The sequence below is a fragment of the Betta splendens genome, chromosome 9 (assembly GCF_900634795.4).
Source record: "Betta splendens chromosome 9, fBetSpl5.4, whole genome shotgun sequence".
Lineage (NCBI taxonomy): Eukaryota > Metazoa > Chordata > Actinopteri > Anabantiformes > Osphronemidae > Betta > Betta splendens.
In genome coordinates, this window is record NC_040889.2 from 28,702,818 (window position 1) to 28,729,037 (window position 26,220).

The 26,220-nt window shown below is 46.6% G+C and overlaps 4 protein-coding genes across 14 annotated transcripts in view; 2 read left to right on the forward strand and 2 right to left on the reverse strand.

The window, feature by feature from the left end:
* The first annotated feature begins 30 nt into the window (after positions 1-30).
* Positions 31-7,236, forward strand: ascc2 (activating signal cointegrator 1 complex subunit 2). Of its 2 annotated transcripts, none has more exons than XM_055511160.1 (19): positions 31-188; positions 784-892; positions 985-1,143; positions 1,227-1,400; positions 1,487-1,616; positions 1,824-1,891; positions 2,034-2,147; positions 2,327-2,439; positions 2,543-2,617; positions 2,717-2,821; positions 4,039-4,107; positions 4,226-4,300; positions 4,398-4,641; positions 4,924-5,120; positions 5,199-5,318; positions 5,539-5,763; positions 5,852-5,936; positions 6,020-6,111; positions 6,306-7,236. In XM_055511160.1, the coding sequence occupies exons 2-19, from the start codon at positions 809-811 to the stop codon at positions 6,475-6,477; spliced, it is 2,301 nt and encodes a 766-aa protein (XP_055367135.1). In that variant the 5' UTR covers positions 31-188; positions 784-808; the 3' UTR covers positions 6,478-7,236. The 2 variants fall into 2 exon arrangements, with proteins under 2 accessions (XP_055367135.1, XP_029017383.1); XM_029161550.3 differs by having other exon boundaries at positions 4,398-4,629.
* On the reverse strand, positions 6,733-11,361 carry rnf215 (ring finger protein 215). Of its 2 annotated transcripts, none has more exons than XM_029161565.3 (10): positions 10,982-11,361; positions 10,455-10,607; positions 10,260-10,331; positions 10,026-10,111; positions 9,870-9,924; positions 9,681-9,785; positions 9,245-9,361; positions 8,839-8,982; positions 8,238-8,340; positions 6,733-8,147 (listed from the first exon to the last, which is right to left on the reverse strand). In XM_029161565.3, exons 1-10 carry the CDS (start codon positions 11,201-11,203, stop codon positions 8,125-8,127), a joined length of 1,080 nt encoding a protein of 359 aa, XP_029017398.1. In that variant the 5' UTR covers positions 11,204-11,361; the 3' UTR covers positions 6,733-8,124. The 2 variants fall into 2 exon arrangements, with proteins under 2 accessions (XP_029017398.1, XP_055367140.1); XM_055511165.1 differs by having other exon boundaries at positions 8,238-8,361.
* Positions 11,362-12,633: 1,272 nt separating this feature from the next.
* On the forward strand, positions 12,634-22,614 carry LOC114861887 (SEC14-like protein 2). Its single transcript, XM_029161563.3, has 13 exons — positions 12,634-13,064; positions 13,674-13,868; positions 14,833-14,908; positions 16,901-16,944; positions 17,470-17,532; positions 17,618-17,806; positions 18,960-19,055; positions 19,130-19,190; positions 19,269-19,352; positions 19,428-19,534; positions 21,065-21,204; positions 21,353-21,522; positions 21,598-22,614. Exons 2-13 carry the CDS (start codon positions 13,815-13,817, stop codon positions 21,744-21,746), a joined length of 1,233 nt encoding a protein of 410 aa, XP_029017396.1. The 5' UTR covers positions 12,634-13,064; positions 13,674-13,814; the 3' UTR covers positions 21,747-22,614.
* Positions 22,615-22,756: 142 nt separating this feature from the next.
* Positions 22,757-26,220, reverse strand: part of LOC114861890 (protein unc-13 homolog B-like) — a 57,777-nt gene continuing 54,313 nt past the window's right edge. For all 9 annotated transcript variants that reach the window (XM_055511152.1, XM_055511150.1, XM_055511151.1 and 6 more), the window contains 10 exons: positions 25,844-25,932; positions 25,590-25,727; positions 25,282-25,405; positions 24,809-24,853; positions 24,665-24,736; positions 24,447-24,594; positions 24,271-24,327; positions 24,103-24,186; positions 23,565-23,724; positions 22,757-23,495 (listed from right to left, as the gene is read on the reverse strand). In XM_055511152.1, coding sequence (XP_055367127.1) covers positions 23,213-23,495; positions 23,565-23,724; positions 24,103-24,186; positions 24,271-24,327; positions 24,447-24,594; positions 24,665-24,736; positions 24,809-24,853; positions 25,282-25,405; positions 25,590-25,727; positions 25,844-25,932 — 1,200 coding nt within the window. In that variant the 3' untranslated portion in view covers positions 22,757-23,212. The remainder of the gene's footprint in view (positions 23,496-23,564; positions 23,725-24,102; positions 24,187-24,270; positions 24,328-24,446; positions 24,595-24,664; positions 24,737-24,808; positions 24,854-25,281; positions 25,406-25,589; positions 25,728-25,843; positions 25,933-26,220) is intronic.

Consider the following 26,220-nt stretch of genomic DNA (forward strand, 5'->3'; position numbering starts at 1 on the left):
GATTTACAGCACGTGCGTGTCCCAAATAAAAACGCCTTCGTCACTTCCGGCTTCGGTGACAACACTCGTCATTTCCGTTTCCAACATCGCAGGTGATTAGGTAGAAAACGTTTGGAAAGTGAAACTGTCAAAAGCTGTGAGGACGTTGATGGGATGGCCTGAGAAAGACCCCGACGGCGTATTACGAGGCGAGTTGTTGTGTTGTCAGTTATTGGTGCGTTGGAGTCAGGAAACGGCATGCTAACATTAGCCGCTCATTCATAGATGCGTTGAACTAAGTAAACAGCCTGTAGCTAACACTAAGCTTCGGCTAATATCGCCTCAAAGCTAAGCTTAGCAAGGTGTAGAACGCTAACATTCCATTATCTCAGCTTTTTCTGCGTTGTCAGTGGTTTGCTGGTTAACTTGGCAAGCTAGCTAACCTATCACCCTGGTTCTAGCTGAAGTTAGCTGAGTTTTCTGACATTAGCTACAGTACAGGTTGAGGGACTAAAGGGTCATAGTGCTGAACTGCCCTGTGTAAAGTTAAATGTGGGTGCTCTTGATGTCTTGTTTAAAATTTTGTGCAGCTTGGAAAATGTTTCTTTTTAAATGAGATGAATTAGCATGTAAACATATGTTTATGTAGCAGTAAACATGAACCTGTTAGATTTTTCAGTGTAGCCTTGTGTTTTCTCCTCAGCTGTAACATTTAAGCCAAAACCTACTAAAATACTTCAAGTATGAGCTGCCTTAACAAATCTTGGTGGCTAAAGGTGCAAAATGCCCTTGCTCTCTACCTAGTGAAACAATCTGTGCGGGTGAAGCGATGGCCTGTGCCCGGGTGCCACTGGATGAGCAGCAGGTGACAGAGCCTGGCCCTCTGGGGAAAGAGCGCACTCTTCCAGCTCTTGTGAGTCACTCTCCCTTTTTGAAAGCTAATATCTAATATAATATACAGTCCAGCAAATACTGATTTACCCTCTGCTTTCTGTTTCACATCAGCATCCTGAAAGGCAGGAGGATCGTTATTTTGTGCCTTACAAGCCCCCACCAGAAGATGGCTCTCCTGCTGAGGTGGAGGAATTTCTGGAACATGGGAAATTCATCACAGAAGACTTGGAGTGGCTGCTTGCACTGCCCCATGACAAATTCTGGTGTCAGGTTAGACACTGTAAACATGTGAGCATTTTGTTCGGCAATGGCATTGTTACAGCAGTATTTTTATCTGGCTCGGCCTCCACCAGGTGGTGTTTGATGAGTCCCTACAAAGATGTCTAGACTCATACCTCCATCACGCTCCTCGTGGCCTCGACCTCACTTCTTTGCCAGCCTCTCCAGCGGTGGCTGACATGCAGCGATCTGTGCACCGGGCCGTCTTCTTGACCTTCCTCAGGATGGCAACGCATAAAGAATCCAAGGTAATAAAACTAGTTTCTGGGGAAAATAATGGCAATACAACTACAAAATGTTACTAAATATTATGTGTGTGTATCTCTATCCATAGGATAACTTTATCACACCAGCCGTGTTTGGAGAAATTATCTATGAGAACTTCCTGTTTGACATTCCTAAAATTTTGGATCTGTGTGTGCTGTTTGGAAAGGGCAACAGCCAACTGCTGCATAAGATGATCGGTGAGGCAACTTCAGGTGTACAATTTGATTTTCAGAAAGGATGTAAAAAAAATTAACACTTTTTTTTTATGTGTGATATTCTGTTGGTTTTATGAATTACTGTTGCTTTCAAAATGTGATTTGAATATGAAATAAAGCCGTTTTTTTAATGTGTTATGTCCTGGATTTCTTCACCGTTTGTTAACTTTTATAACGGTGTCCCTTTAGAGAACATATTTACCCAGCAGCCATCCTACTACAGTGACTTGGATGAGACAGTGCCCACTGTTTTACAGGTAAGATCAGAGTTTTACAGAGTTTAAAGAAAATGTTGAATTTGTTATTGCAAACTAAATTCAGAAGACGTCAGAAAAAAGTAATGTGATAATGTGTTGTTCATATCGCCTTCAGCCTCTGTGTATTTTCTGCCACTTCCAGGTTTTTGACACTATCCTGGAGAAGTGTGGTCTTCAGTGTGAAGGGGCTACCGCAATGGAGCCTGTGAAGCTGGATACACACAAACGACCCACTGCAATGACCATGAGCCAGCAGGTCAGACAGACACTAGACACTTTACCAATACATATACGATACAAGGTTTCTACTAGACTTTTGTGATACTATATGGGTTACATTATTTTACACGAGGAAATTACTAATTTCCCCTAAATAGAAATGATGATCCATCTTGTAATTTATCATCTTTTTGTTTCTCTTCTTTTGTGTCATAGCAACTTGTAGATGTTATTCTGTACCTGTGTGACTCCACCACCACTGTCCATGCCTTCTTGGATATCTTCCCCTCTGCCTGCTCCAGCTTCCACTCCCATGGATTTGTCAGCAGGTAGACAGGTGGAGAACTTGGCTCTCGACTGGCAGCACCATCTCTTGATGTTTGTGATCAATAATTTCTGCATGAATTTTTCATGATCTCTTCTCCCTTCCAGACTGACCTCATTTTATGAGACCGCTGTGCCTGAGTTAGAGACAGCAGTTAGGAAAAGAAACTTTGATGATAAAAGGTCAGGTCTGGTGGCTTTTGGATATAACAATGGAATCATTTATGAACATATATAAAGTTATTGATTTATGATTAACAACCCCCTCAAATCCTCCTCTAGTTTTCAGGAAGACTTGTGGAAGAGGTTGTCCCACTCCTGTCGCAAGATGGTGGAGACGACTCACCTGCTGCTGCATCACACCTGCTTGCAACCAATTCTGGAGGGGTGAGATGTCTACAAATGAGCAGCTTATGGCTTAGTTTATAAGAATTAAGAATTAAGAATGCCTTTATTAGTCCCACAGCGGGGAAATTCCCATCAGCAGCCAGGTTACCCGGCGCTAGTCCGACAGTGGAAGCAAATTGCAGTACAAACAGTAAAAATAAAACGCACACACATACAGTATCACACAGTACAAGTGGAAACCTTGCTGGATTTTTTTCTTGGATTCATCAGGACAGATAGATAAGGTCGGAGAGACAGTGAGACTGTAAGGAGGGGAGGGGGGGGGGTGTATCTGAATCAGTGTAATGAAGTGTTGTTTATAGAAGTATGACCGAGGCCGACCAAGATGTTTACAGGTCAGTCCAACAGTTGTCCTTGAAGGGAGTCACAATAAGGGGAAGAGGATAGATAGAGGCACAGCTGGTGAGCTAGATTAGACCCAGGAAGGGAGGGGTGAGGGAGAAGGGACAGAGTAATACACAGCCAAAATTAATACATTTTAACAATCCATGACTAATTTGTCTAGATCAATACTCCAATGGGTCAGAACTCAGGGCTTCTTCGCCTCTTGTGGGACCATGGGTCACCCGTGACATCTCCTCAAGCCTGTTAGACAAGGCTGTCACCATATTCACCAAGTGTTCAGTCTGTCTGCAGATGTTATCCCTCTGTCTCTTGTCTTCCTCCGTACGGGCTGAGATCTTATTAGTCAGTCCTGTGATCCGGGCATCCGAACGGGCTGAGATGTTACAGATCAGTCCTTCAATCCGGGCAATCCTCTGGTGTAATTCCGTCAGCCGAGTAACCATGGCCCCCGTCGGCGTTTGCAGCTCCACAGCCGGTGGACACGCCAATGAGCCGGCCACAGATTTTCCAATCTTTCCAATCTTCCGATAAAGCAGGGCACCACCAAAGCCAATCATGAGTAGCCCAGTTATCAAAGTCCAAAATATGAATAGATCCTCTGCATCCTCGATGGACAGAGGCTCCAGACACAGGGGGCACCAGGAATCCCACGCGTCCCGCACGTAGCCGGAGGCAAAAGTCCCCAAGGGGCAGAGTGGTTCTCCCGGAGATTCTTTCCTTTGTGAAAACATTTTGTCCAATGCGCTGAGTGACCAGTTGATTAGCTCTATAATGTTTATTTTATAATTAATTATTAATTAATTATAATACTTTATAATAACTTATTTAACCCAATATCTGTTGCCTTGCAGAAGAGAAAATATGCAAACATTTGCAGAGGAACTCTTACAGCATTTCACATCGTTTTTACCTGAGAAAAGGTAAGTAAGACTCAGATGTATTGAGGTTTCTTAGTTTCGTATGGTATTTTTGTGTTAAGATCTTGTATTGTGGCGTGAAGTTGGGAGTAGAGTTTTGAATGTGTGGTGGTTGTTTCAGGTTCTTGTCAGACTATGATGAGCAGTTCCCGATCACAGAGGATGTCAGCCTCCTACAACAGGCCATCCCTGTCATGTATCCTTATCATCTCTACAGCAATAACAGTCTACAGCCCTGTCGCATTTGCATGCAAACCTGGACACTCGTCACCTTTCTTAACTGATTCCCTTAGTGATGAGACCAGGACGTCCTACCTTCTCCAGGGGGTGGAAAGTGCCTGGGACAGTGTGGGGCGACGGAAACCAAAGAGCCAGTTTCAGCCCATGTCCTCCTCGTTTTCATCAGTCAGACAGGGAGTAGAGGGCGGTTCTCCTAAACGTCGGGATGCTCGAGAACCAGGGGATGGAGGCGAGAGCCTAAGGGGAGCGGAGGCTATGCTGGATGTTCCTCGAAAAGGAAACAACGTGAGCCTTGGGGTTGTTAAAGCTAATTTGTTACACTGCCTGCTGTCATTCTTTTGTCAATGTCTTCAAGTAATTAATCAAAAACTAAACTGAAGGGGGGAAAAAAGAAAAAGATCGTCAGTTGCTGGGAAATTAATACAGTGGCAGAAATAGGTCATATGTGGGGAAAAATGGAAATTTGGACACAAGATTAAAGCTTGACCTGAAGTGTTTACTCCTAACACGAGTCCAAAATATCAGCAAAGAATTATAAAAAGGAACCTCATTAGAACAGTATACGTTTTCTTGGACCAGGGAGCTGTGTGTCCTGTGAGCAGCGCAGAGCTGGAGTCTCTGCTGTCATGTATCAAGGACCTGCTGCCTGACCTTGGCGAAGGCTTCCTATTGGCCTGCCTGCAAGAGTACGGCTACAACTCTGAGCTGGTCATCAACAACATCCTGGAGGACCGGCTAGCTCCAAGTCTGGACAAACTGGACCGAGCCATGCCCAGGTAACAGAAATGCAGAGAGAAAAAATAAATGTGTTGACACATTTGTTTGATGCCATTCTTCTTCTGTGGTACATGCAGGCCAGTGAAGGAGGAGCTTCCAAGTGTTCTGTGCAACAGATCCAACGTGTTTGATGACGACGAGTTTGACGTCTTCCGCAGGGACCAGGTGGACATGTCACGCATCTGGAAGGGCAGGAGGTATTTAAATATTTTCACTATGTGTACTTCAAAATCTATTGGTCTGTAAGTACTAACCTCAAATATAAATAACTGCATTTAACCTATTACCGATTGACATGTGCGTCTGACTTTAAAAGAGAATGTTTTTTTCAAAGCTTCATCGAGTCACTGCATACTGTACTTGCATGTAAAAGCGCAGAACAGAGTTGTAATGTTCTTGCATCTTCTGGCTCCACAGGAAAGGTGAAGATGCCCGAGAGCTGCTGAATGACAAGCAGCACATAGCTGAGCAGAAGGCTCGGTACCAGGCGTACCAGACGGTGGTGGAGGAAGTGGTCCTTGAACCTGGTGAAACTGAAGGCGCTTACGGCCTGGACAACTACGACGACGAGTACGACGACACATATGACATGAACCAAGTGGGAGCCAATGACCTGGATGGAGACAGTTTACTGAACAGGAGGTGGAGCTAAGCTGCATTTGTGGTGTCTGCACATTCTAAATAATTGCTTTTGTGTTGAAGTTTACACGCTCATCTCTTTTTCTGGCAGGCCTTTCACAGTCCCACAGGTTCTGAGAAAAAGTAACAAACCAGAGGATGTGGAGAGTGAAGATGAGGAGGAGGAACCTCTACAGGTTAGCAAATCATTCCAAGATACAAGACTCAGCCCAAATGACGAAATGCTGCTTCAAATGCATCTTTAAACCTTTTCTTTCAGAGCAATGTAAACCGCGATCAGTTTGTGCAGGACCCAGCTGTGCTGAGGGAGAGAGCTGAAGCTAGACGAGCTGCCATGCAGCAAAGAAAGGGGTAAATACTGTCCTTTAGGGTCCAACATAAAGACTGTGGAGTCTTCTGAGGGAACCTGCTATCAAATGATGTAAAACAGAATTAAAATTTTAACCAGCGTCAGTATATAATTAAATTTGCATGAAAATGCACCTAAAATGTATTTGTTGCCACTGATTTAAGCCTACCTGATGTTCAACTCTGTCCTGTTCCAGTTTCCGGCCGGAGCGTTCCACCAACGTCGTCGGTCGTCCTAAAGGACAGGGACAGACCACGGAGACACTCCTGGACCGGCGCAAGAAGGAGGCCAACAAGAGTCGCACATCAAACCACAACAGGCGCACCATGGCTGACCGCAAGCGGAACAAAGGCATGATCCCCTCCTGACCTGGCTCAAAGCGGATGGGCTGAGCGGGTTCTGGTGCTGGGTCGGGTGTGCTGTAACTTCTGCTTTGGCCTCCAGATGGTTCGGTCACTGGGCATTTTCAGTTGTTTGCAGGTTTATTGACTTTGCACTTGTGTCATCAGGAGTCGGGCTTTAATTGAAATGTGTAATCCACAACAAGTACTTCTAATATGTGAGCCAAAGGACAGTTAATTCTTTGGCCTAAATTGGTTTCTACAGCTCATTAAAAAAAACAAAGTGTGAGCTGAGGGACTGAAGAAGATAAAACCTATATTTTTGCCAAGTAACAATTTATTAAGAACCAGCGTGAAACAATTACATTTTGACATCATTAAAGAATCATAACGACAGGAATAAAATGGAAAAGACATCCAGGCTTTTGGAAGGACTGCAGTTCCTCCCTCTGTTGCTGGAAGAACAATTCTTATCTGGTGATAAAGTGGCAGAACTAGCAGGAGACAGAGTAGCTGTGAAAGCTGCTTGCATGTAATGGAACAGGTGTGAGTGTGTGATGACTCACTGACATCCACAGCAACTAAAAAGATGCCTAGAAGATCAGCTCCAAACCTCACGATGCTGCTGGTTTGGCAGCTGTAATGAAACCACACGTTGTCACGCACGGAGACTTTCCTATGCAGAGACCAGATCTGTCAAAGCGTTTGGTATTAGTAAAAAGCATGTGGTTGCTTTTGAAGTTGACCTCGCAAAAAAGTAAATAAATATACGACTTTTTAAAATCCTTCAAGTTTCACTCGTCTGACCTGTTGACCTGGGTTCACAGTATGAAAGGGTCCTTTTCGCTTCATTACTTACCCAGCTGAGTTTTGTTGTGCTGCAGAATCAAAGTGCCTACATCTTCACACTGAGTCTGCTTATGTGCATCTGAAGGAAGTGTTGCATTTGAATGCATACAGGAATCTGCTTTCCTGGATTAGAAGGGTTGCTCAGTGTAGCAGGACCACTGCAGACAGAGCACATAGTCTGGCTGCATCCTAAGAGCCATGCATTATTGGTTTTAAATGGAAGAATATTGGATACCGGCTGATGCTTCCTTCATGCAGGTAAAACAGGAAGGAGCTGAGGGTTTACGTCACGATGATCCTCTGTTGGGTTTCAGTCAACCTTTTTCTTAAATCTTTGGAGCGTAACGGTTTCATTTTACCTTAAAAGCAGAGCATCTGTACTGTAGCATCACTCATGGTGGTTTTGAGGTTTGGCCTCCTCTTACTCCTAAGGCATGTGGACATGGGTTCTACATCTGCATGACCCGTTACAGATTAAAGGTCAAATTTTCAGATGGTTACAGAGAAACAGGATGTGTTTAAAGGTCAGACCTTCACTGCTACAGAACACACACAAACACACACAGTTTCACACCATAACACTGTTCATACCCAACAGTACTGGTACAGTACTTCATTATTGTCTGCACTACCCCTGTATGTCTGACAACCAGCTGGAGGTCAGAAGCCAGAGCCGACTGCTCCACAGTCCGGACGGCCGATCAGCTGCTGTGAGAAGCTCGTATTTGCTCCAACAATTCATCAGTGGAAGGAGGAGGAGGTGTGGTCGGTTTTACAAAAGGGACGGGGGCGTAGGTCCCGGTGGAGGTGTTGGTGAGGTGGCCGTTAACTTTCTTTGCAGACGCTGCCTGTAAATAGTTACAGACATTGTGTCACCAGCATTTTTGTCTGATGTCATCATTTGAGTGACTGATTGTTGGTATCTGGTGTGAACTCACTGAGGATGCTGCGTTTGCACAGAGGACAGGTGTGCTGCAGGAGCAGCCAGGGGTCGACGCAGTCTCTGTGATACTCGTGGAGACAGGGCAGAACCCGCAGACACTGGGACCACACAGGACAAACCTTTCTTTGTTTTATTTTACTCTATCAAACGTAGAAGCGGTTGATATTCCAACACACATATACAAGAAAATGCTAATCAGATTTCAATTTACCTCGTACATGCTTGAACGGAGTAGGAAGAAGTAGGACTTATCTAGTCCTACCTAATTTTTCTTTTAGGGTGCCTACGTCCTTTACACTAAGCATTTGTCCTTTTGAAACCCATAAACAGTTTCTCACTCATGGGAACACTTGCCCCAAACCCATCTTTCAGAGTTCAGCGGTTTCCCATCCTAGATTTCCTGTTCCGTCCAGAACAATTATCCAAGCACTTTTTACTGACGTCTCCTCCAAAAGGGAACTAACCAGACCTGGTGGGAGTCTTACCCAAAGTGGATGGCGGCCCAGAGTCTTCATTATTTATCATTTACATGTTGCACAAGAATTTCTTGTAGTGTTTTGTAATTGATATCTTTAAATCAGAGTTGTGGCACCAACCTGGTTGTTGTTGAACGGCTCAAGACAAACGGCACAGTTATCCGTCTCCACCGGCTGCGACGGGTCACACCAGGGTTTGGGCTGATGATATGTTTTGGTCTTCAGGGATGACATTCTCTTCAGAACGTCCTGTTTAGGAAGGAGCTGAGCAGCAGCAGAACACGGTTACAGTTTAGCCAGGCGCTCGGTTTGTAGTTTCTGGAACTATTAAAAACGTGCAACACGAGAGTAACAATAGCTGCTGCAACTAATCCAGCAGGAATAAGCCTGAACATGAATGGACTCATTCATGTTTTCTATAAACATAGCTCCAGTCATAGACCAGCTTCAGTAAAGTGTGTTTAAATGAAAGAACTTTCCTGCACCTGCTTTAGAAAGCAGAGCGAGGACGGAGGAAGCCGTTTACCTCCATGTCGTCGTTCAGCTGCTGGTCCTGGTTCTGCCAACGAGCCTGGACGATGACTCCGGTGCTGAGGATCAGCGCCACCAGAACCACGGTGTCCCACAGCTGCTGCAGGTACTTCTGCACCGACGCACACAGAGAGGAGCAACGAGACCTCATCATCTTGGATCACGTTCAAATAGGTTTAAAATACTTCTGCATTTAAAGTTTACTTTAATCAAAAACAAAAATGAAACAAAAACTATTTGATTTGGTTTGGTGAAGCTCAAAAGGTGAAAACGATTGTCAGACTTTCCCATGAATATTGATAGAATTAAAGTTACTAGTCATTTCAGACGTGTCCACCTTTTTTAAAAAAAGGTTTTGTTGATATTAACCAATCTTTTCAATTAGTGCTTCTGTAAGAAAACACACTTGGATGAAGAACTCAAGCTCCTACCTGGACCTGGGAGTTGGTCTCTCCGGTGCAGATGACCCCCTGCCACTCTCCATAGCGGCCCCCTCTTGAGCGGCCACAGCTCGACCACAGTGTGAGCGTGGCTCCCTGCCCCAACACACACACCATGCGCTCACTCTCAGCTCAGCGTGTGCACTGGAAACACAGTCAGCTGATTGGTAAGGAGCTCACCAGGTTGTCCTGCAGGACGGTCCTGTAGGTGATTTTCGCTGTCGCCTGAAGGCCCCTAAAAGGTCAATAAACACCCATTTAGCTTGGATGAACCAACATGCCAGCCTTTAAACAGTAGATAAATAAGGTGGAAGTGTTTTCATCCTTGTCCTGTACCTGAGCAGAGCTCCGATCAGCTTGGTGACATTTTCAGACGTCTGGATCACTATGATGGGCTTGGAGAGCGCCTGCGAGAGATCCATCTGCAACAGAGACCAGCAGATGTTTCAGCTTTCAGTTAAAGCATGACTTGTACAAAAATAACCCATTTCAGGCCCTGACTATGATTATACTGGATATAAATGTAGCACTGCTGCATAAACTGGTGCAAGAACACCCATGAACTCTTACCTCACTGACAGTGTTTTGGTTGAGAGCTAAAATGATCAGTGCTGAAGCTCCGAGGACCAGAGCTCGCTTCATCTGGAAAAACAAAGAGAGCGTTCAATCCCAGACTTGGGACAGAATTAGCAGGAGCACAGTTGTAACTAATAAATAATTACAACAGAAGTTGTGTATGTCTGAAAGTGAAGCGCCTCCGCTCACTCTGTTGACCACTGCATCAGCGAAGGACTCCTGGTTCCCAGTGGAGGCCTTGCTGTCGTCCATCTCCACCGGCACCACCCCGATCCACGGCTCCGGCTCTTTGGCCTCGTCTGCGTCTTTGTCCGCGCTCGTCTGCAGCTTCTCGTCCCGAACCTGAGGAGAAAAAACACGGCACACATTTGTGCTGAGAGACACACACCGTGATACTGTCACACGTCACATGCGCTGACATCGGAAATCTGTCCAACAGATGCAAAGACGACCTCTGACTTTTTGTAAGTGAATGAAACATATGAAAATAGACCCCAAAACCTTCACTCCAATAAAAAGCACCAAGTTTGAGAATATGGAAGCTTCATTTACGACCAACTGATTGTCAACATAGTTCATCAATCAGGTAATAGCTGCAGGTCTGCGTTTCAAACACAAGCCTAGGTTTGACAGGGACATCATGACTTCAGCATCCGCTGCCGGTAGCGGCAGGCTGATCTCACTCTACGCATAAAGCGCGCCGCCGTCCGCCTCACCAGCACCAGCTCTCCCTGCAGCTCGTCTCGCTTCTCGGAGCTGCTGCTGCCTCCCGCGGACTCCACCACCTCCCCCTGGAGCAGAGCGCTGGCGTCGGGCCGCTGCTCGAGGAAAACCTCCACCACAGCGACCTGCTCCGCCGCGATCAGCAGCGCCGTCCAGCAGAGCAGGAGCAGCGGCGAGGCTGCCCACGGAGGCCCGCAGCAGCGAGCGAGCGCCATGGCCGGGCGGTGGGAGGGGGAAGTGCGGCTAAAAGCAACAGATTCACGAACCTAATCAACTGTCACTCATTATTTAGCGGAAAGGGCTGCTGGTGATTTTTTTCAGCCAGCTGCACCGCTCGAAGAATGTAAACAAGAAAACGCAACTTCCGGGTTGTCCGGAAGCTGCAGGAGGATTAGTATCTTGACTACAAGGCTGCTAATGCAAACATGCTAACTATCGAATCAGGACTTTAGGAGGCGCATTGTATTTATTACAACGTTACACAGTGTAATGGGACATATAACCACTGCAAGAGGGCTCCACAACTTCATTGTGTACATTTAATTGGTCAAGGCTGAACCTGGAACATTTTAGGACTAATGTAGCATTTTTAGGTTAGGCAACTATAGCAGCATAGGGTCTGTAATGTTTCTGGGTGTATTTAACGTTGGTTAAGCTATAACACACAATTACTCTCCAGTGGATAAATATCTATACAGTATAAACTGTTAAAAATATAAAGCTAAGTTATTTCACCACTTTTATTATGTATGAGACCAGTTAAACCAGTTAGGAGGTTTTCATGTTGCCAAACAGTGATTAAAGCCAATATTGTTTGATCAGAAGCTCATTTTAATACGTTTACATAAACGTTTTCTCAGCTGGAGCACAGAGGATTTCTTGTTGGTGGAGATGGTGGAGGTCTGGGGCAAAGCTCTGACTCGCCTGTCATCATAGCAGCCGGTTTGTGGGAATCAGTTTTTAAAATAGTGGCCAGTTTGTTGGGTGGTGAGGTGGAGGGCAGGGTTATTTCTAGGGTGACACATTAATTGAATGATAGTTTGGATTTGGAGAAACTGAGGAGGGCTGATGGTGAGGGCAACCAGGCTGCAGAGGGTGATGAGGGCAGTGAAGGAGGACCCATCACAGAAGCAGGAGGTTCAGAGCAGTGAGGATGAGGTGGTGTATTGATTGGATTTGGTCACTGGATGGAGACACCTCACTGGCAGAAATGACCTCAACATTCTGGTACACACATTTTATGCAGACAGCTTAAAACCCTCCACAGCATCTCACATTTTTTCATTTATTTTATTTGAACCTACCTATTTGAACTTGCACAAATGCTTGATTCCACCAGAGTTTAAATAGTAACTTCAAGATGAGATACAGGCAGTTTCCATAATCCTTCACCGGATCAATGTGTCACCCTAGAAATAACTCTGCCCTCCACCTCACCACCCAACAAACTGGCCACTATTTTAAAAACTGATTCCCACAAACCGGCTGCTATGATGACAGGCGAGTCAGAGCTTTGCCCCAGACCTCCACCATCTCCACCAACAAGAAATCCTCTGTCTTTGAGCTGTACACGTGAAAACGTTTATGAAAACGTATTAGAACGAGCTTCTGATCAAAAAATATTGTCTTTAATCACGTCTCGGCAACATGAAGACATCCTAACTGGTTTAACTGGTCTTACACACATGCTGCAGAGCAGGACACGTCACTAACCGATAGTTTAAACTCTCACTCGTGCAGTTTCAAGCAGATACAACATGTGGAGAAAACAAATATAGAACAAACATGTTGCTGCAATAATAAGTTCTCTGCTGAGTCCTGGCGCAAAACTTGCACCCGTTTACGACCGTAATTGAATCGTGAATACACGCCCAGACGCAGGTGTTTTAATTGAGACTACGGCCTGTCCCTTCGAGCATTCCGTAGGCGTGATGACGTCATTAACTAAATGATCTGATTGGCCAGCGGTCCACATGTTGCCAGGTTTGATTCCAATCGCGTAAAGTTAAACTGCACAACGGGTTTTCTTTAAGAAGCGGAGCAGCGTAGGAGAAACCGGAGCTGAATCCGTCAAGCGTGAGTGGAAACCTACATTAAACTGGGGAAGAAAACAGACAAAGATAAACAGCACGTCGAGAGCGCACCATCTCTGACTTCCGTATTTGCTTTAAAGACCCTGGTTAGCCCGGTGTTTGACTTTTCTAAACAGGGAGTCATTTAGTTGTTCTTACGCAGTACGATAGCACGTGGAATATAAAAACATAAAGGCAGGAATGTATTCAACGCATTTGATCGGGATCCTGACTCAAACGCCATATAAAATTAGTTTTGTCGGTGCGCATGCTCTGTGGGTTATTAACGAAGATTTCTTGTTCTTATTTTGAGAGGATGTTAGGTTATAACGTGAACAACATAAAATAAGTTGTTATACAGTGAAGCTGATGATTCAGGTCCCGGGTGTCCTACCTCCCTAAGGTTCTATAATTATCTAAATTGAACAACATTGTTTATTTGCTTGATTCTACCAGAAAAGAATGTGGTAACTCACAATCTGAAAACTGAAGCGATGCTTCTCTGTCGCTGCTTTCTGTGAGGAGTGACCCTCCTGTTGTTGGCCTCTCTCTGCGCGCTGTCACGCTGTTTACATTTTTGACCCCCATCATCTGGCCGCTTGTTCGTCTGCAGGCGGCCGATAACGGAGAATAACGGGACACCGGGCTGTGAGCGAGCACACGGGCCGGCGGTGACACCGGAAGCCGCCGGTGACGGGGCCGTTTCTCCTTCTGTCCCTTCCTGAAGCAGCTTCTGTGCGTGTTGGCTGCGGACATGAGCGGAAGAGTCGGAGACCTCAGTCCTAAACAGACTGAAGCTCTAGAGCAGGTGAGTCAAAATAATAATTATAACAACACCTCATCGATTCATATTCTGCAGTTTAAGTTTAAGATGACGACTTCAAATGTCCTCCTGTTTGATTTATTAAAACAACGGAGTCCACTAAACTGAATATAAATTAAAATCCGTTTATTATGAAGAACATCTAATAAAATGTTTTAATAAAGGGATACAAAAAGATGATCTGTTATTAAATTATGTATTTTTTATTTTGTGACGTCATACTTTATGATAAATATTTTTAATATTTTGATAATAACTCTGTAGGGGACTTAATAAACTATGTATTAAACTATTTATTGATGGTTTTCTGAATTGTCTTACAGAATGTGAATGCAGTTCAATCCTATGTTTTTAATACATCTAGACATATTTAGTCGTATTGTTAGAACTTTCGACCCTATAGCTCAATTGTTAGTTTTACTGTAGCCAGAGAGTTTTATTCTTTTATTTATTTACAACCAGGAAACCCAGACGCTCTCACCACCTGAACACTGGGCAACAGATCTAAACAATAGTCAATTATTCATTTCCTATGGTTCACAACCTTTTAGGCTTTCACTGTTCCCATAACACATAAAATCATTGGTTTGCTTTAGTTCTGCTTGTGCTGTGAAATGACCGTTTGAATTAAGTGTTTTCTTTACATTCAGCTGAAGTGTGAGGATGAACCTGCAAAACTTTAAGCAGTAGTTGTTACATTACACTGATGTTTTCAGAACGTCTCCATCAAAGTGTGTAATTAATTAATCACCAAGGCCACAGACACAAGCTTCAGCAGTCTGAAGGGAAGAGCTCCATCTTGGACTCATTACTCAAGGCTGTCTTTTTCTTTTCTACATGTTAACATAGCACTCTCTGAAGCACAGTTCACTTCCCAGTGGCTAGTATTGAATTCGTCTTTCATGCACGGAACCATCTCATGTCTCTTTTCTCCATCCTGTGGCTGTAGTTTCGAGAGCGGATACGAGACATTCTTCCTCAGCTTCCCGCTCAGAATGACCACTTCTTGTTGCGCTGGCTCCGAGGTGAGTTGAAAGCTGCTCAACACCTTCTATTTTTTTACTAATCTTAGCTTGCCTTGGTAGAAAAACCCTCCATAATCCCTCCCCCCTTTAGTGTGAAAAACGTTTGTTTATTTGCATTATTCTGAGGAGAAAGTTTTGAAACGAGCAGAAGCTGCCGGTTGTTGCATAAAATGCATGAAGCAACACCTAAACACGGTTTGTTGCAGTTAAGAAACACATTCACCAACTTTCATCACATGAACACGATACACAAACAGCTGGAAAATTAAGCAAACAAACCTTTAGGATAAATGTTACTGTTCTCCTGAGTTTGGTACTGAGTGCCGGCTGCGCACGCGGACATGTATGAAATGATAAGCTGTGATTAGAGGAAGCCTTGTTCTGATTAGTTGTGCATCAAGCTAATCCAGGACTAATCGCATTAAAGGTGCACAGCGACAGACGGCATCTCGTCTGCCAGGTCACTGCTGAGTCTCTCCAGGGGCAGAGAAAGATGATGATGATAATGATTAGCAACTTCATGAGAAATGAACTTGTGTTGTTCTCTTAATAAATGACCGAACACAGAAAGTGGAGGTGTTTGAGAAGAGTTGTGTCAGTCCGTCATTCAGGCTTTGGAGGCAGCTCATTGATCACTGTGTCATTGATTGACCTTAACATCACATGGATCGAGCCAGAATAAAGAGGAAAAGGACAGCTCACCATTAAATGAAAGCTGCAACACTTGATTTACACATTTGTGAGTGAAATCAGGACTAAACATCATTTCAGCTGTTCTGTGTCTGATGTGAACACAGGTCTCCTAGTGTGGTTTTCTAGTGAACCAGAGCTGTATTTCAGCCAGGAGCCAGTTCATTAGCTCCTCCCAACCCCAGCCAACGTTCAGAGGACAGAACAAGTTGAAACTTGACTTTGTAATTGCGTAATTATTTGTTAATGTTGGGTTTTACAGCCTGGAATTTTTCCACGTGAGACCTGGATATTGTCTAAACATTTCCAGCACGTGTTCTTATGTGTTTGAGCTGAGCCAATGAATGTATACTTGGTACTTTGTGGATTTTAGGGGGTAAATGGTTCTGATGATAATAAACGAAAATGGAAGAGCTTTGGGGAATTTCCTGTAAGAAGCCATTTGTGTCACAATACACAAAAACCAGCACAACCTGCTGTTGTGCACTGTAATTAAATGCAGTTTTCTGTAGACCTTAAAACATGCCAACAGCTCAGAACAGCTCATTGTTAGACCTGCTGATAGAAAAGGACACCTTGGACAATAGGTGTCAGGATACAGACTGTTCATGTCCAGCCCAGCAGACCTTCCCTCTCACTGTTCAAACCCTCCTCATGGAGGATGAGACGTGGAGTTGAGGGCTCTGACCTACTGTAACTCCCGTTTTTCCTCAGAGAAATCTCTTATTCTGTCCACAAACGCGTTATTAAAGCGTTTTATCTTCAAGCAGCTCCACCTTTGGAGTTAAGTAGCTAGGAAAATGACACTAGCCAGTCCTGTGTCTGGTTTCATAGGACATCAGCTCCACGTGTGGTCGTCTGCTTGTTTGTGACTCTTTAAGCCCCAAAGATCAGAATTAACTTCATTTTACATTTAAAGGCACAAATCATGGATTCAGATATTAAAATATAGGTAGGTGTAAGTCATCGCGGCTAATCGGGTCTGAGGTGCGTGTGTGTTATCTGTTTGAGTGTGAGGTGTTGGGTTAAAGTTTGAATGTGATCAGCTGCAAAGAGCAACTTTTATAACTTTTATCAGATCTTGTGATAACATGGAGATTATACAGGAACTTTGTTCGCACAGACAAAATATTCTATTTAACTCTATATCTAATGATCTTGTTTCAGTAATAGAGTTAGAGTCTCAGCCATGAAAATAATGAATACGTCTCTGTTATAAAGTGAAACGAGGGGGAAAAGTCAAATAGTAAATGTACGACGTCATCGCATGAACCAAACCCTAAGATTCGTTTTGCTTTGCAGCCAGAAACTTCAGCGTGCAGAAGTCGGAGGCCATGCTGCGGAAGGTGAGCCACTGTTACGACCACTCAACGAAGGCCGTGCTGCTCTGCGCTCAGTGAAAGTGCATTTAGCTGCAGCCACAGCCCTGAAGCTCCATCAGCGTGTTAGCGTCTCACTGTGGGGAAGCTGAGTCATCCCAGCAAGCAAACAGGATTAAAGACTTAGACAACGGGCTGAACGGCACCGAACCAAGCGCTGACTAAAAGCGGTCCAGTCCCACGGTTGCCAGTTCACATCCACTATCCTGCTCCAGTGGTTCCTAGAAAAGACCTTGATTTTTCATTTCACATGGAGGATGAGAACAGGCCTGTGAGCCGGTTGCTGGTTTGTGAGTGGAAGCGTGTGTTTGCATGTTAGAAAGGCTGCAGCTGATCCCTTCTGTGCTGATGGAGCAGCTTTCACGTCATCCACCCACTGTCTAAAACCTCATAAGCCACTTTAAGCACTGCACTAATTGATTTGCTGCAGGACTGTGGGTCGTTTAGGAAGCTCCCTGTCTGCTCTTAACATGACTAACATTGTCTTTACAGCATCTGGAGTTCAGGAAACAGATGAAAGTAGACTCCATAATCACTGACTGGCGTCCACCGGAGGTATAATACTCCACACTGTCTAAACCACAACCCACACCATTAATCCAAACATCCCAGGTCTGGGCTGATGAGCTGCTGTTTGCAGGTGATAGAGAAGTATCTGTCAGGAGGGATGTGTGGCTACGACCGCGAGGGCAGCCCCGTCTGGTACGACGTGATCGGACCCGTGGACCCCAAAGGCCTCTTCCTGTCCGCCTCCAAGCAAGACTTCATCAAGTCCAAGATCAGAGACTGTGAAATGCTGCAGATAGAGTGTGACCTCCAGTCACAGAGGGTAGGAGACCACAGCTTAAGGGACGCAGTGATACTGGTCAAAATGGGTTTACAGTTTAACTGCCAAGCTCAAACATTGCAAATCAATGAATGCAGGTTCCCCACAAGAGTCAACAGATTGGTCCTAACCTGCCTCACAATCTTAGTTCAGTTAGTTCATAGTTGTTGGTCTTTTTGTTGTAGTTCTGTCTTTTTTTTAGCATTCATTGCTTTTTGTTGCTAGTTAAGTCACTAAAATGCGGAGGAGACCAGCCGGCACCGCTCCGACCTGTTTATTGCCTTTAACAAACAGATGACGGTTGTCTAACAGGTACAAAAGGCTGCAGAGCAGAATCAAGGCTGAACAGACCAAAGTCCAGGAACAGGTTAGGATTATGAGGGGCAGAACTGGAACACTGTGGAGATGTCGAGGCATGTGAACCGTAGCACACAGGATTAGGGACGGGCTCCCAGACGGGTCTGGTGGAGGCTTCACTGCCTGGAGGAAGGGAGGGCGCGTCAGGGTCTGAACGGATCACATGCTCAGCTGTCTGTTTGTTGTTTGATGCGCAGTAACTCCTATTACAGTGTCAGGATGAGGGCGGGAGCCAAACACCAGCCGTTAACTTGAATTCCCTTTTACTTCTTAAATAAACGAGACACAATCCATTGAGACCTTCTGCAGGATTTACGTGCAATGAGCGAGCAGTTTACAGCGAGGCAACTTCCTCTCACCGAAGAAAGAAAAGGGTACAGCTCGTTTTAGAGCTAGTTTCCACCCTGGGAGGTGCACGGTTACACAGTAATGAGAAAAGACCTTCTGCACAGATCACACGCCATCACAGGTGAAGATTGTTCATTCAGGTTCTCTCTGTTCTAAACAGAAGGGAGGAGGCGTAAAACGCTGCACACAGTTCATAGCAGGTCAGGGTGATACGTCTCACAATGTCTCAATGATTAACTGCATATTTTCCAACACCAGCCATTACTGATCACTGAGAGACTGCCCCCCCCCCCCCCCCCATCCAAGCTGCTCCACCAAGGATTACAAACAAAAGCTGCACCACAGTTGATGAACAGGCCGATGAGCAAAGAGCATCATCCCAACCAGACTCAGCCATGAACACATTAGCCTCTGACTAACCTGCAGGGTTTATCTGTCTGTTTCCAACCAGCTGGGACGGAACGTGGAGTCCATCACTATGATCTACGACGTAGAAGGTCTGGGCCTGAAGCACCTGTGGAAGCCTGCGATCGAGACATACGGGGAGGTAGAGACCGCACACAGCTCCACTGACGCTGTCACACCACAGTGTCTAAATACAGGATGTTCCTCTGTCGTCAGATCCTCCAGATGTTTGAAGGCAACTACCCAGAGGGGCTGAAGAGACTGTTTGTTATCAAAGGTCCCTGTTCACTGACTCCACCTGTGCTTAGTTTTAGTGTCTGTACCCTGATGCTCACACGTGTTCGCTCCCTTGTAGCCCCCAAGCTCTTCCCTGTGGCCTACAACCTGGTCAAGCACTTCCTGAGTGAGATCACGCGGCAGAAGATCCACATCCTTGGAGGTAGAACCCACTCATTAGTGCTTCTGTTGACGCCTCACCTACGTGTCTGTGAGCGTGGCGTTCGTGTTTCCACAGCTAACTGGCAGGAGGTTTTACTGAAGTACATCGATGCCGAGGAGCTGCCGGCGATATACGGGGGAAAGCTCACGGACCCTGATGGGGATCCTCGCTGTCGCTACAAGGTTTGTGTTGGCTCCAGCAGAGACGCCGGTTCCGGCCGATCGGCAGCTGCAGCAGTGCTCGTTGTGCAGGAGCTAGGACTCATTCACCTTTTGCAGACTTTGGGCCTGACATGCTAATGGTTAGCATGTAACAGTGCAACACAGAGCACCTATTAGTATCAGTCAACGCCTCCCAGCTGCTGTGACCCAGCAGAACGATGGCAGTTACCTCAAAGTGTGCAAAAAGCGAGTGTCCATCTGTAGATCTGTCCTCTGGCTTTTGTAGTTCAGCAGCTCAGCTTTGCTTCAGTCACACGCTGCCTGGCTAATCTGGGAACTGGGAAACTGTGTTGTATGAATTCCCGACCCAGCAGGTTTTCTGTCCTGACGAGGAAACAAGCCTCAGCTCACAGCAGGTGTAGGACTCATCTGGACCAGCTGTAACAGTGAGTGCGTAGCTGCTTCTCTGGTGCTGCAGTTGCAGCCGAGCCTCAGGATCTTCTCCTGCTTTGTCCCGGCTGCAGTCGCTGTATAGAGATACCAGCGCGGAGGAGATGTAGGCAGCATAGAGCTGAACCCGCAGCCTGACTAGAGGCGTGCTGACGAGAGGACACTGACCTCTGCCTCTCACTGTCTCTGTAGATTAATACTTGGAGCCAGGGCAGATGAGGGACAGGAGGAGGGACGTCAATTTCAGCCGCAGTGAAGAGTCGAGGAGTTGTGAATTGTTTCTACCTTTGTCTTTAAAGTCACCTGTTTAGTTAGTTAGTTAGTTAGTTATTTATCTGTGTGGGATTCGTACTGTTCCATCATTGGCTAGTTTGTAGGAAGTGAGAGAGAACTGTTTAAGGAATAATTTGACTTTTAGGGAAATCCACATGTTCTTTGTGTGTCAGTGAACAGGTTCCTGTAGAATAAGCAAAGCTTGTGTTTGTTTGAACAGCTGCAGGTTGAATTAACCAGGTCGTACAATAATTAGATTTCATATCTTTCAAGGTGAATTTGTTGTTACTGAGAAACATTAGTCTGTAAACTAGGACACTTGTTTCCCTAAATGTTGAATCATTTCCTTATGAATTAGGCTTGTTTCTCTCAACAAAGAGTTCTATATAAACAGTGTGTAAAGAAGCCTGTGTGGCAGCAACTCATTAAAATCTGGAGAATATGTTTTTTACTCTACAAATGAACAGAGCTGCTGGTTTCTTACTCTGAATCTCGATCCGCTTCCTTTTACTCTCGAGCCTTTACTCACTTCGCCTCCTTCAGACTTTTTGCCCTGATGGATCATGAGCAGCTTCCACTTTTAGTGCATCTCATTCTGCATCTTCAGGAGATTAGAGATGTGGTTTCCTCCGCTGGGAAATCACAGAACACGTACATTAAGCAGTTAAACTGAGAGAACACGTTATAATAAAGCCCTTTAAACGTCCAAAGCCTCTTTTGAGCACAAGGACAGAGTGTTGACCGTAAGTGAAGCTTCTTGTGCCTTCCACACTTTTTCCGCTCCTCGTGTGAGGCGCCCGTGAGTCTGACTCTGTGCTGCTTTCACAGATCAACCACGTGGGGCCCGTTCCCTCCTCCTACTACGTGCGGGACCACGTTAAGGTGGACTACGAGCAGTGCACGACGGTGGGTCGAGGCTCCTCTCAGCAGATGGACTATGAGATCCTGTTTCCAGGCTGCGTCCTCAGGTCAGCGAGAAGCCGCAGTCTGTAACATGGGCTGTTGATGCTGAAACACTAGGATCATAGTTAACTGGTATTTTATTTGGACAAACATTGAAATGTGATGATTTGCTACTGGGCTCACTGGTTGATTTCCTGTATTTCATCCTTTTAGGTGGCAGTTCGCCAGCGACGGGGCAGACGTTGGTTTTGGGGTGTTTCTAAAAGCCAAGATGGGTGAGTGGAAGAAGGCGGCTCAGATGCAGGAAGTGGTGCCCACCCAGCGCTACAACTCCCACCTGGTGCCCGAGGACGGCTCTCTGACCTGCGAGCTCCCAGGAGTGTGTAAGTAGCTCCAGGCTGCGCCTCCCGGAGGCCTGTGGAGCAGCGATCAGCTCAACGCGTCCATGTTCTCCACAGATGTGCTGAGGTTCGACAACACCTACAGCATCTTCCAGGCCAAGAGGGTCAGCTTCACGGTGGAGGTCCTGCTCCCAGACCAGCTGCAGCCGTCCCGGACCAACGGAGGCTCCAGCAGTCGTCAAACCCAGGAAAGCAGCCAGTTGTAGCCGGGAGTGGACATATAGCAAGCACAGCCTTAGATACCTGATTTGAACAGAAACTGCTGATGAAGCTAATATATATGTTTTATATATTTTATGGTTAAAAGCCCTTTAAGTCATCGCTGACCTAATTATGTGGAAACCTTCACATTGGATTGTTTCCTGTTCCTGTACTGTCCTCCATGAGGAGAGAAACCTCACATCTGCAGCATGTGCTGCTGCTTCACAACCAACATCATTAGAAACCAACCATGACCTTTGACCTTTCTAGCTGGTTTTCCAGCTACTTACTTACTCTAGCCACAGACTAAAAGCCCTGAACCCAGATGCGTCGTCCTGTGTCATTGTGTATAAAACTGGCCTCTCCTTTAAAATGCAAAACATATGTAGGATTTTTATTAGTTTTTTTTAGTGGTCGTTTGTCAAAGTGCTTTAACGGAACAGAGACGTTCTGCCCTGAGGTGCAGCTCAGTCACTTCTGTGTTTTGTCGTCTGTACATTTGTTGCAGCAGAAAACACATCAATATAATGAAGTCATAGCAGCGTTAGGATTCATTTAGTTACTATGCAGGATATTTATCATGGACTCATGAAAAATGAACGTTCCTTCAGGTAACATTCGCTTACCTGCTTATTTTGTAATTCATAATTTATTTTTTAAAGACTGTGTTCAGATATATTAAAGTCTGTAATTTATTCAAACAGGTTAATGTTTGATAGAAAATGTTTTGAACAATAAGCAATGTTAAATGTTATTTATAACTTCTGCAGTGAAAGAGAATGAAGCTTGATCATGATCATCACCTCAGACAATCACTGGATGTGTTCATGTGTCGCGACTGGACCGTACCAAATAAATCCACGTGGAACAGAATATTTGGGCTCAGTGTGAACTCACTTTAAAATGACCCAACGTCGGGATCCAGGACAGAAAGTGTTAAAGCTTTTACTGAAGCGTTCGAGTCACTGCGTCCAGACGAGGTCCACACGAGTTTCAGTTAATAACGTGCAGCTGATTTGATTCATAAATGCTTTATGTACAACATAATCGTTATAATCAACATGACACATCAGAATATTAATACTTTACATATATTCAATCAATATTTGACAGTACTGACTCATATACGTTGAACCACATGCTCTGGTCGCGTCTGCAGAACCGCTGCCGGCTCCGTTTCTTGGCACGTGGTGAAGAAGCCGTTGACGTCGGAGCCGCTCGGCCGACGGTCGTGGCCGCGCATGCGTGAGGCCGCCGCCACACGCTTCCAGCTGTGGACACGGTCCGGCCTCGTGGCGGTTACAGGTGAACAGCCTCCACAGTCACTGAGCTGCACAGGGGACGGGCGGCGACCTTCGACCTTCGCTGTCATTTGTGCAAAGCCTAAACTCTAGTGTTGGAGCGTCTGGAGTCCACTGCTCAGCGCTGAGCTGAGCTTTCTCACCTGCTTCTCTTCCTCGCTGACGCCCCCTCACCTGCCCTCCTCCACCGGCCGCGTCTCCGACTTCAGCTTGACGAACTCCTTGGCCACGTCGTCGCCGGGCCTCTGGGACAGGATGCGCATCACGGTCCGGCCCGTCTCGTCGGTGAGGACGCGCGGCCCCAGCGGACACCAGCACACGCAGCTCCTCCGCTCTGCGACGTCCCGCAGCTGCACCACGGCCACGCCCACCACGCGGTCGGCGCGGCCGAAGCAGTAGTCCTTGACCGTGACGTGGAGCTCGTAGCAGTCGGGAGACTCCTTCCCCAGAACGCTGCAGAGCACAGGGGACGCGTCACACACTCACTGACTGCACGGGAGCGCCTTCAGGACTCAGACTCACAACTGGAAGGACTCGTTGAACTTCGCCGTCCAGCTGTTGTTCTTGGACTTCGTGGTGAACTTGCGCTTCTTGTCTGCGAGGAAGGGTCCGACCATGGAGACGTCCACGAAGGGCCGGAACATCCCTGAAGTTTGCCACTTCATGTCGTTGACCGCGATGACTGAAGGACAGGACAGAGCAGGGGCGTTGGTGAGGTGTCAGCAAACGGTTGAAGTCAGTCTTAAAAACTGTATGGATGGATGGATGGATGGATGGGTGGATGGATGGATGGGTGGGTGGATGGATGGATGGATGGATGGATGGATGGATGGATGGGTGGGTGGGTGGATGGATGGGTGGATGGGTGGATGGATGGATGGATGGATGGATGGGTGGGTGGATGGATGGATGGATGGATGGATGGATGGATGGATGGATGGATGGATGGGTGGGTGGGTGGATGGATGGATGGATGGATGGATGGATGGATGGATGGATGGATGGGTGGATGGGTGGGTGGGTGGGTGGAGCTCTTCTCTCTGGTGGATGTTCTACAGACCTCTGACGCTGACTTTGCGGTCTTTCCCCAGCAGCATGTCGATCTGCAGCACCGCCTCCCCGATCGGCTTCTCTACTCCTGAACCTGCAGCACAGCCAACGCGTCACCAAAACATCTTTCTCCTCGTAAACCTACTGCTTTCAGGCGACGTGCGTCAGGCGGACTCACCGCGGTCAGGGCGCAGCTTCTCGTTGCCAGTGATTCTGATGCCCATCCCATCATGCACTGAGAGGGAGAGACGGGCGACAGAGATGTTAATGAAGCCGTAACCACGTGCGTGTGTGTGTGTGTGTGTGTGTGTGTATGTACACGTGCTTTGTGTGCGTGTGTGCGGCCGCTCCCACCTTGCGAGTGCTGCGTGGTGACGAACGTCTTGATGAGGGCGTCCGTGCTCTGAGTGTAGAGCGACAGCGCGTAACGCAGTGAAGCCAGTTCAGGACTTTTCTCCACAAACGCCTTCTTCAGCCCGTTTCCTCCCGCGTGGAAGTATTGCTGCAAGAGAGAAGCAGCAGGATGAAGGTCTGACTCTGACTGTGACTCCAGGCATCACCACCTTCGGTACCTTGATCGTCTCCAGCCCTGCATCGATGATCACACACTGTTTGGGCGTCAGGGTTTTGGCTTCACCTCCTCCCTGCACAACAGGACCTTCATGAATACATCTGACTGAACAAACAGACCTACGCGAGTGTCCTGTGCGCTTTACCTTAAGGTTTGAAAGTCCCTTAGCCGCCGTGAGGATCTGGGCTCCCTGCAGAGCCGGGAAGATCACAAAGGCATTTGTTAGGATCATAATGAACCAACGGGCACATGACGTCCACCACACGGTGGCAGAAGAGAGCAGCTGAAGGCTCAGTTACAGGTCAGACTCAGTTTGCAGAGTCACACAGAGGTTCATCGATTATGATCCGTGTTGTAACAAACGTGATCCTCATATCAGAATATCAACGTATGTGAAAGTCAACAACTGTCTGGAGCGTCCTTGAATGCACCACTGAAGGAGAGAGCTGTCAGCTGTCCCCGCTGCTCCATTACCACATCACACAAACAACTTTGAAAAGGCTTAAAAGGAGATCAACACAAAAAGTTACTGAGAGGAGAGAGAAGTGTGCGTCTGTGCTGTCCTTCGTTCCTGCAGCTACTCTGATCAGGACCTGATCGCAATGAGCGGACGTTTACCAGGCTGTCGTTGCTCTGCGGCAGCACGATGCTCTTCTCCAGGCTGCTCAGGACGATCTTCCACAGATCCTTCAGGATCCTCTTCAGCACCGTCTTCTCGCAGATGTCAGCAAAGATACTGAGACTGGAGGAAAAACACACAGCAAAGGTGTGACTCCCCCTCATCTGGTCCAATGCTGGAGGAACACTTTACCTTCAAACTGTCACAAGGGCATCAGTAATGAAGAGCATCACTGAAAACCGTTTAGTTCTCACTGTTTTTAGCTAAAATAGACCCAGCTCCGTCCTGGCTCCACGCTTCCACTTACTTTCCATCCAGGAACTCCATGAGGGGCCTCAGCATGACCTCGGCGTCGGCCTCGGCGCTGCTGTGGTTGGGCGGCCCCTTGATCTGGTACAGGATCTCAGCCGTCTGACGCATGCAGCCGTTGATACGAGCCTGGAAGCTGGAGGCCGAGGAGAAAAGCTCAGAGTGTGTGTGTGTGTGTGTGTGTGTGTGTGTGTGTGTGTGTGTCTGTGTGTGTGTGTGTGTGTGTTTGTGTCTGTGTGTAAGTTGCAGTACCTCCGGGCAAACACGGTGCTGAAGTTGTCGAGGACGGTGCTGAGCTTCACCTGCAGGTCATTGAGGATGTCAGCTGCCTCCAGGTCCAGCTGCAACACACACACACACACGCACACGCACACACACACACACACACACACACACACACACACACACACACACACACACACACACACACACACACACACACACACACACGTGCACACACGCACGCACACGCACACACAGGAGGAGAACGGTGAGGGAGCCTCATTCACAGCAGCTCTGTTCAATGCAGCTGTGTGTGATTGAGCTTTATGATGAGAACAGAACAACACGAGCGCCACAGCTGGGGAACCACACAGATGCATTGTGGGTTTGATGCTAAAAGGTTAGGT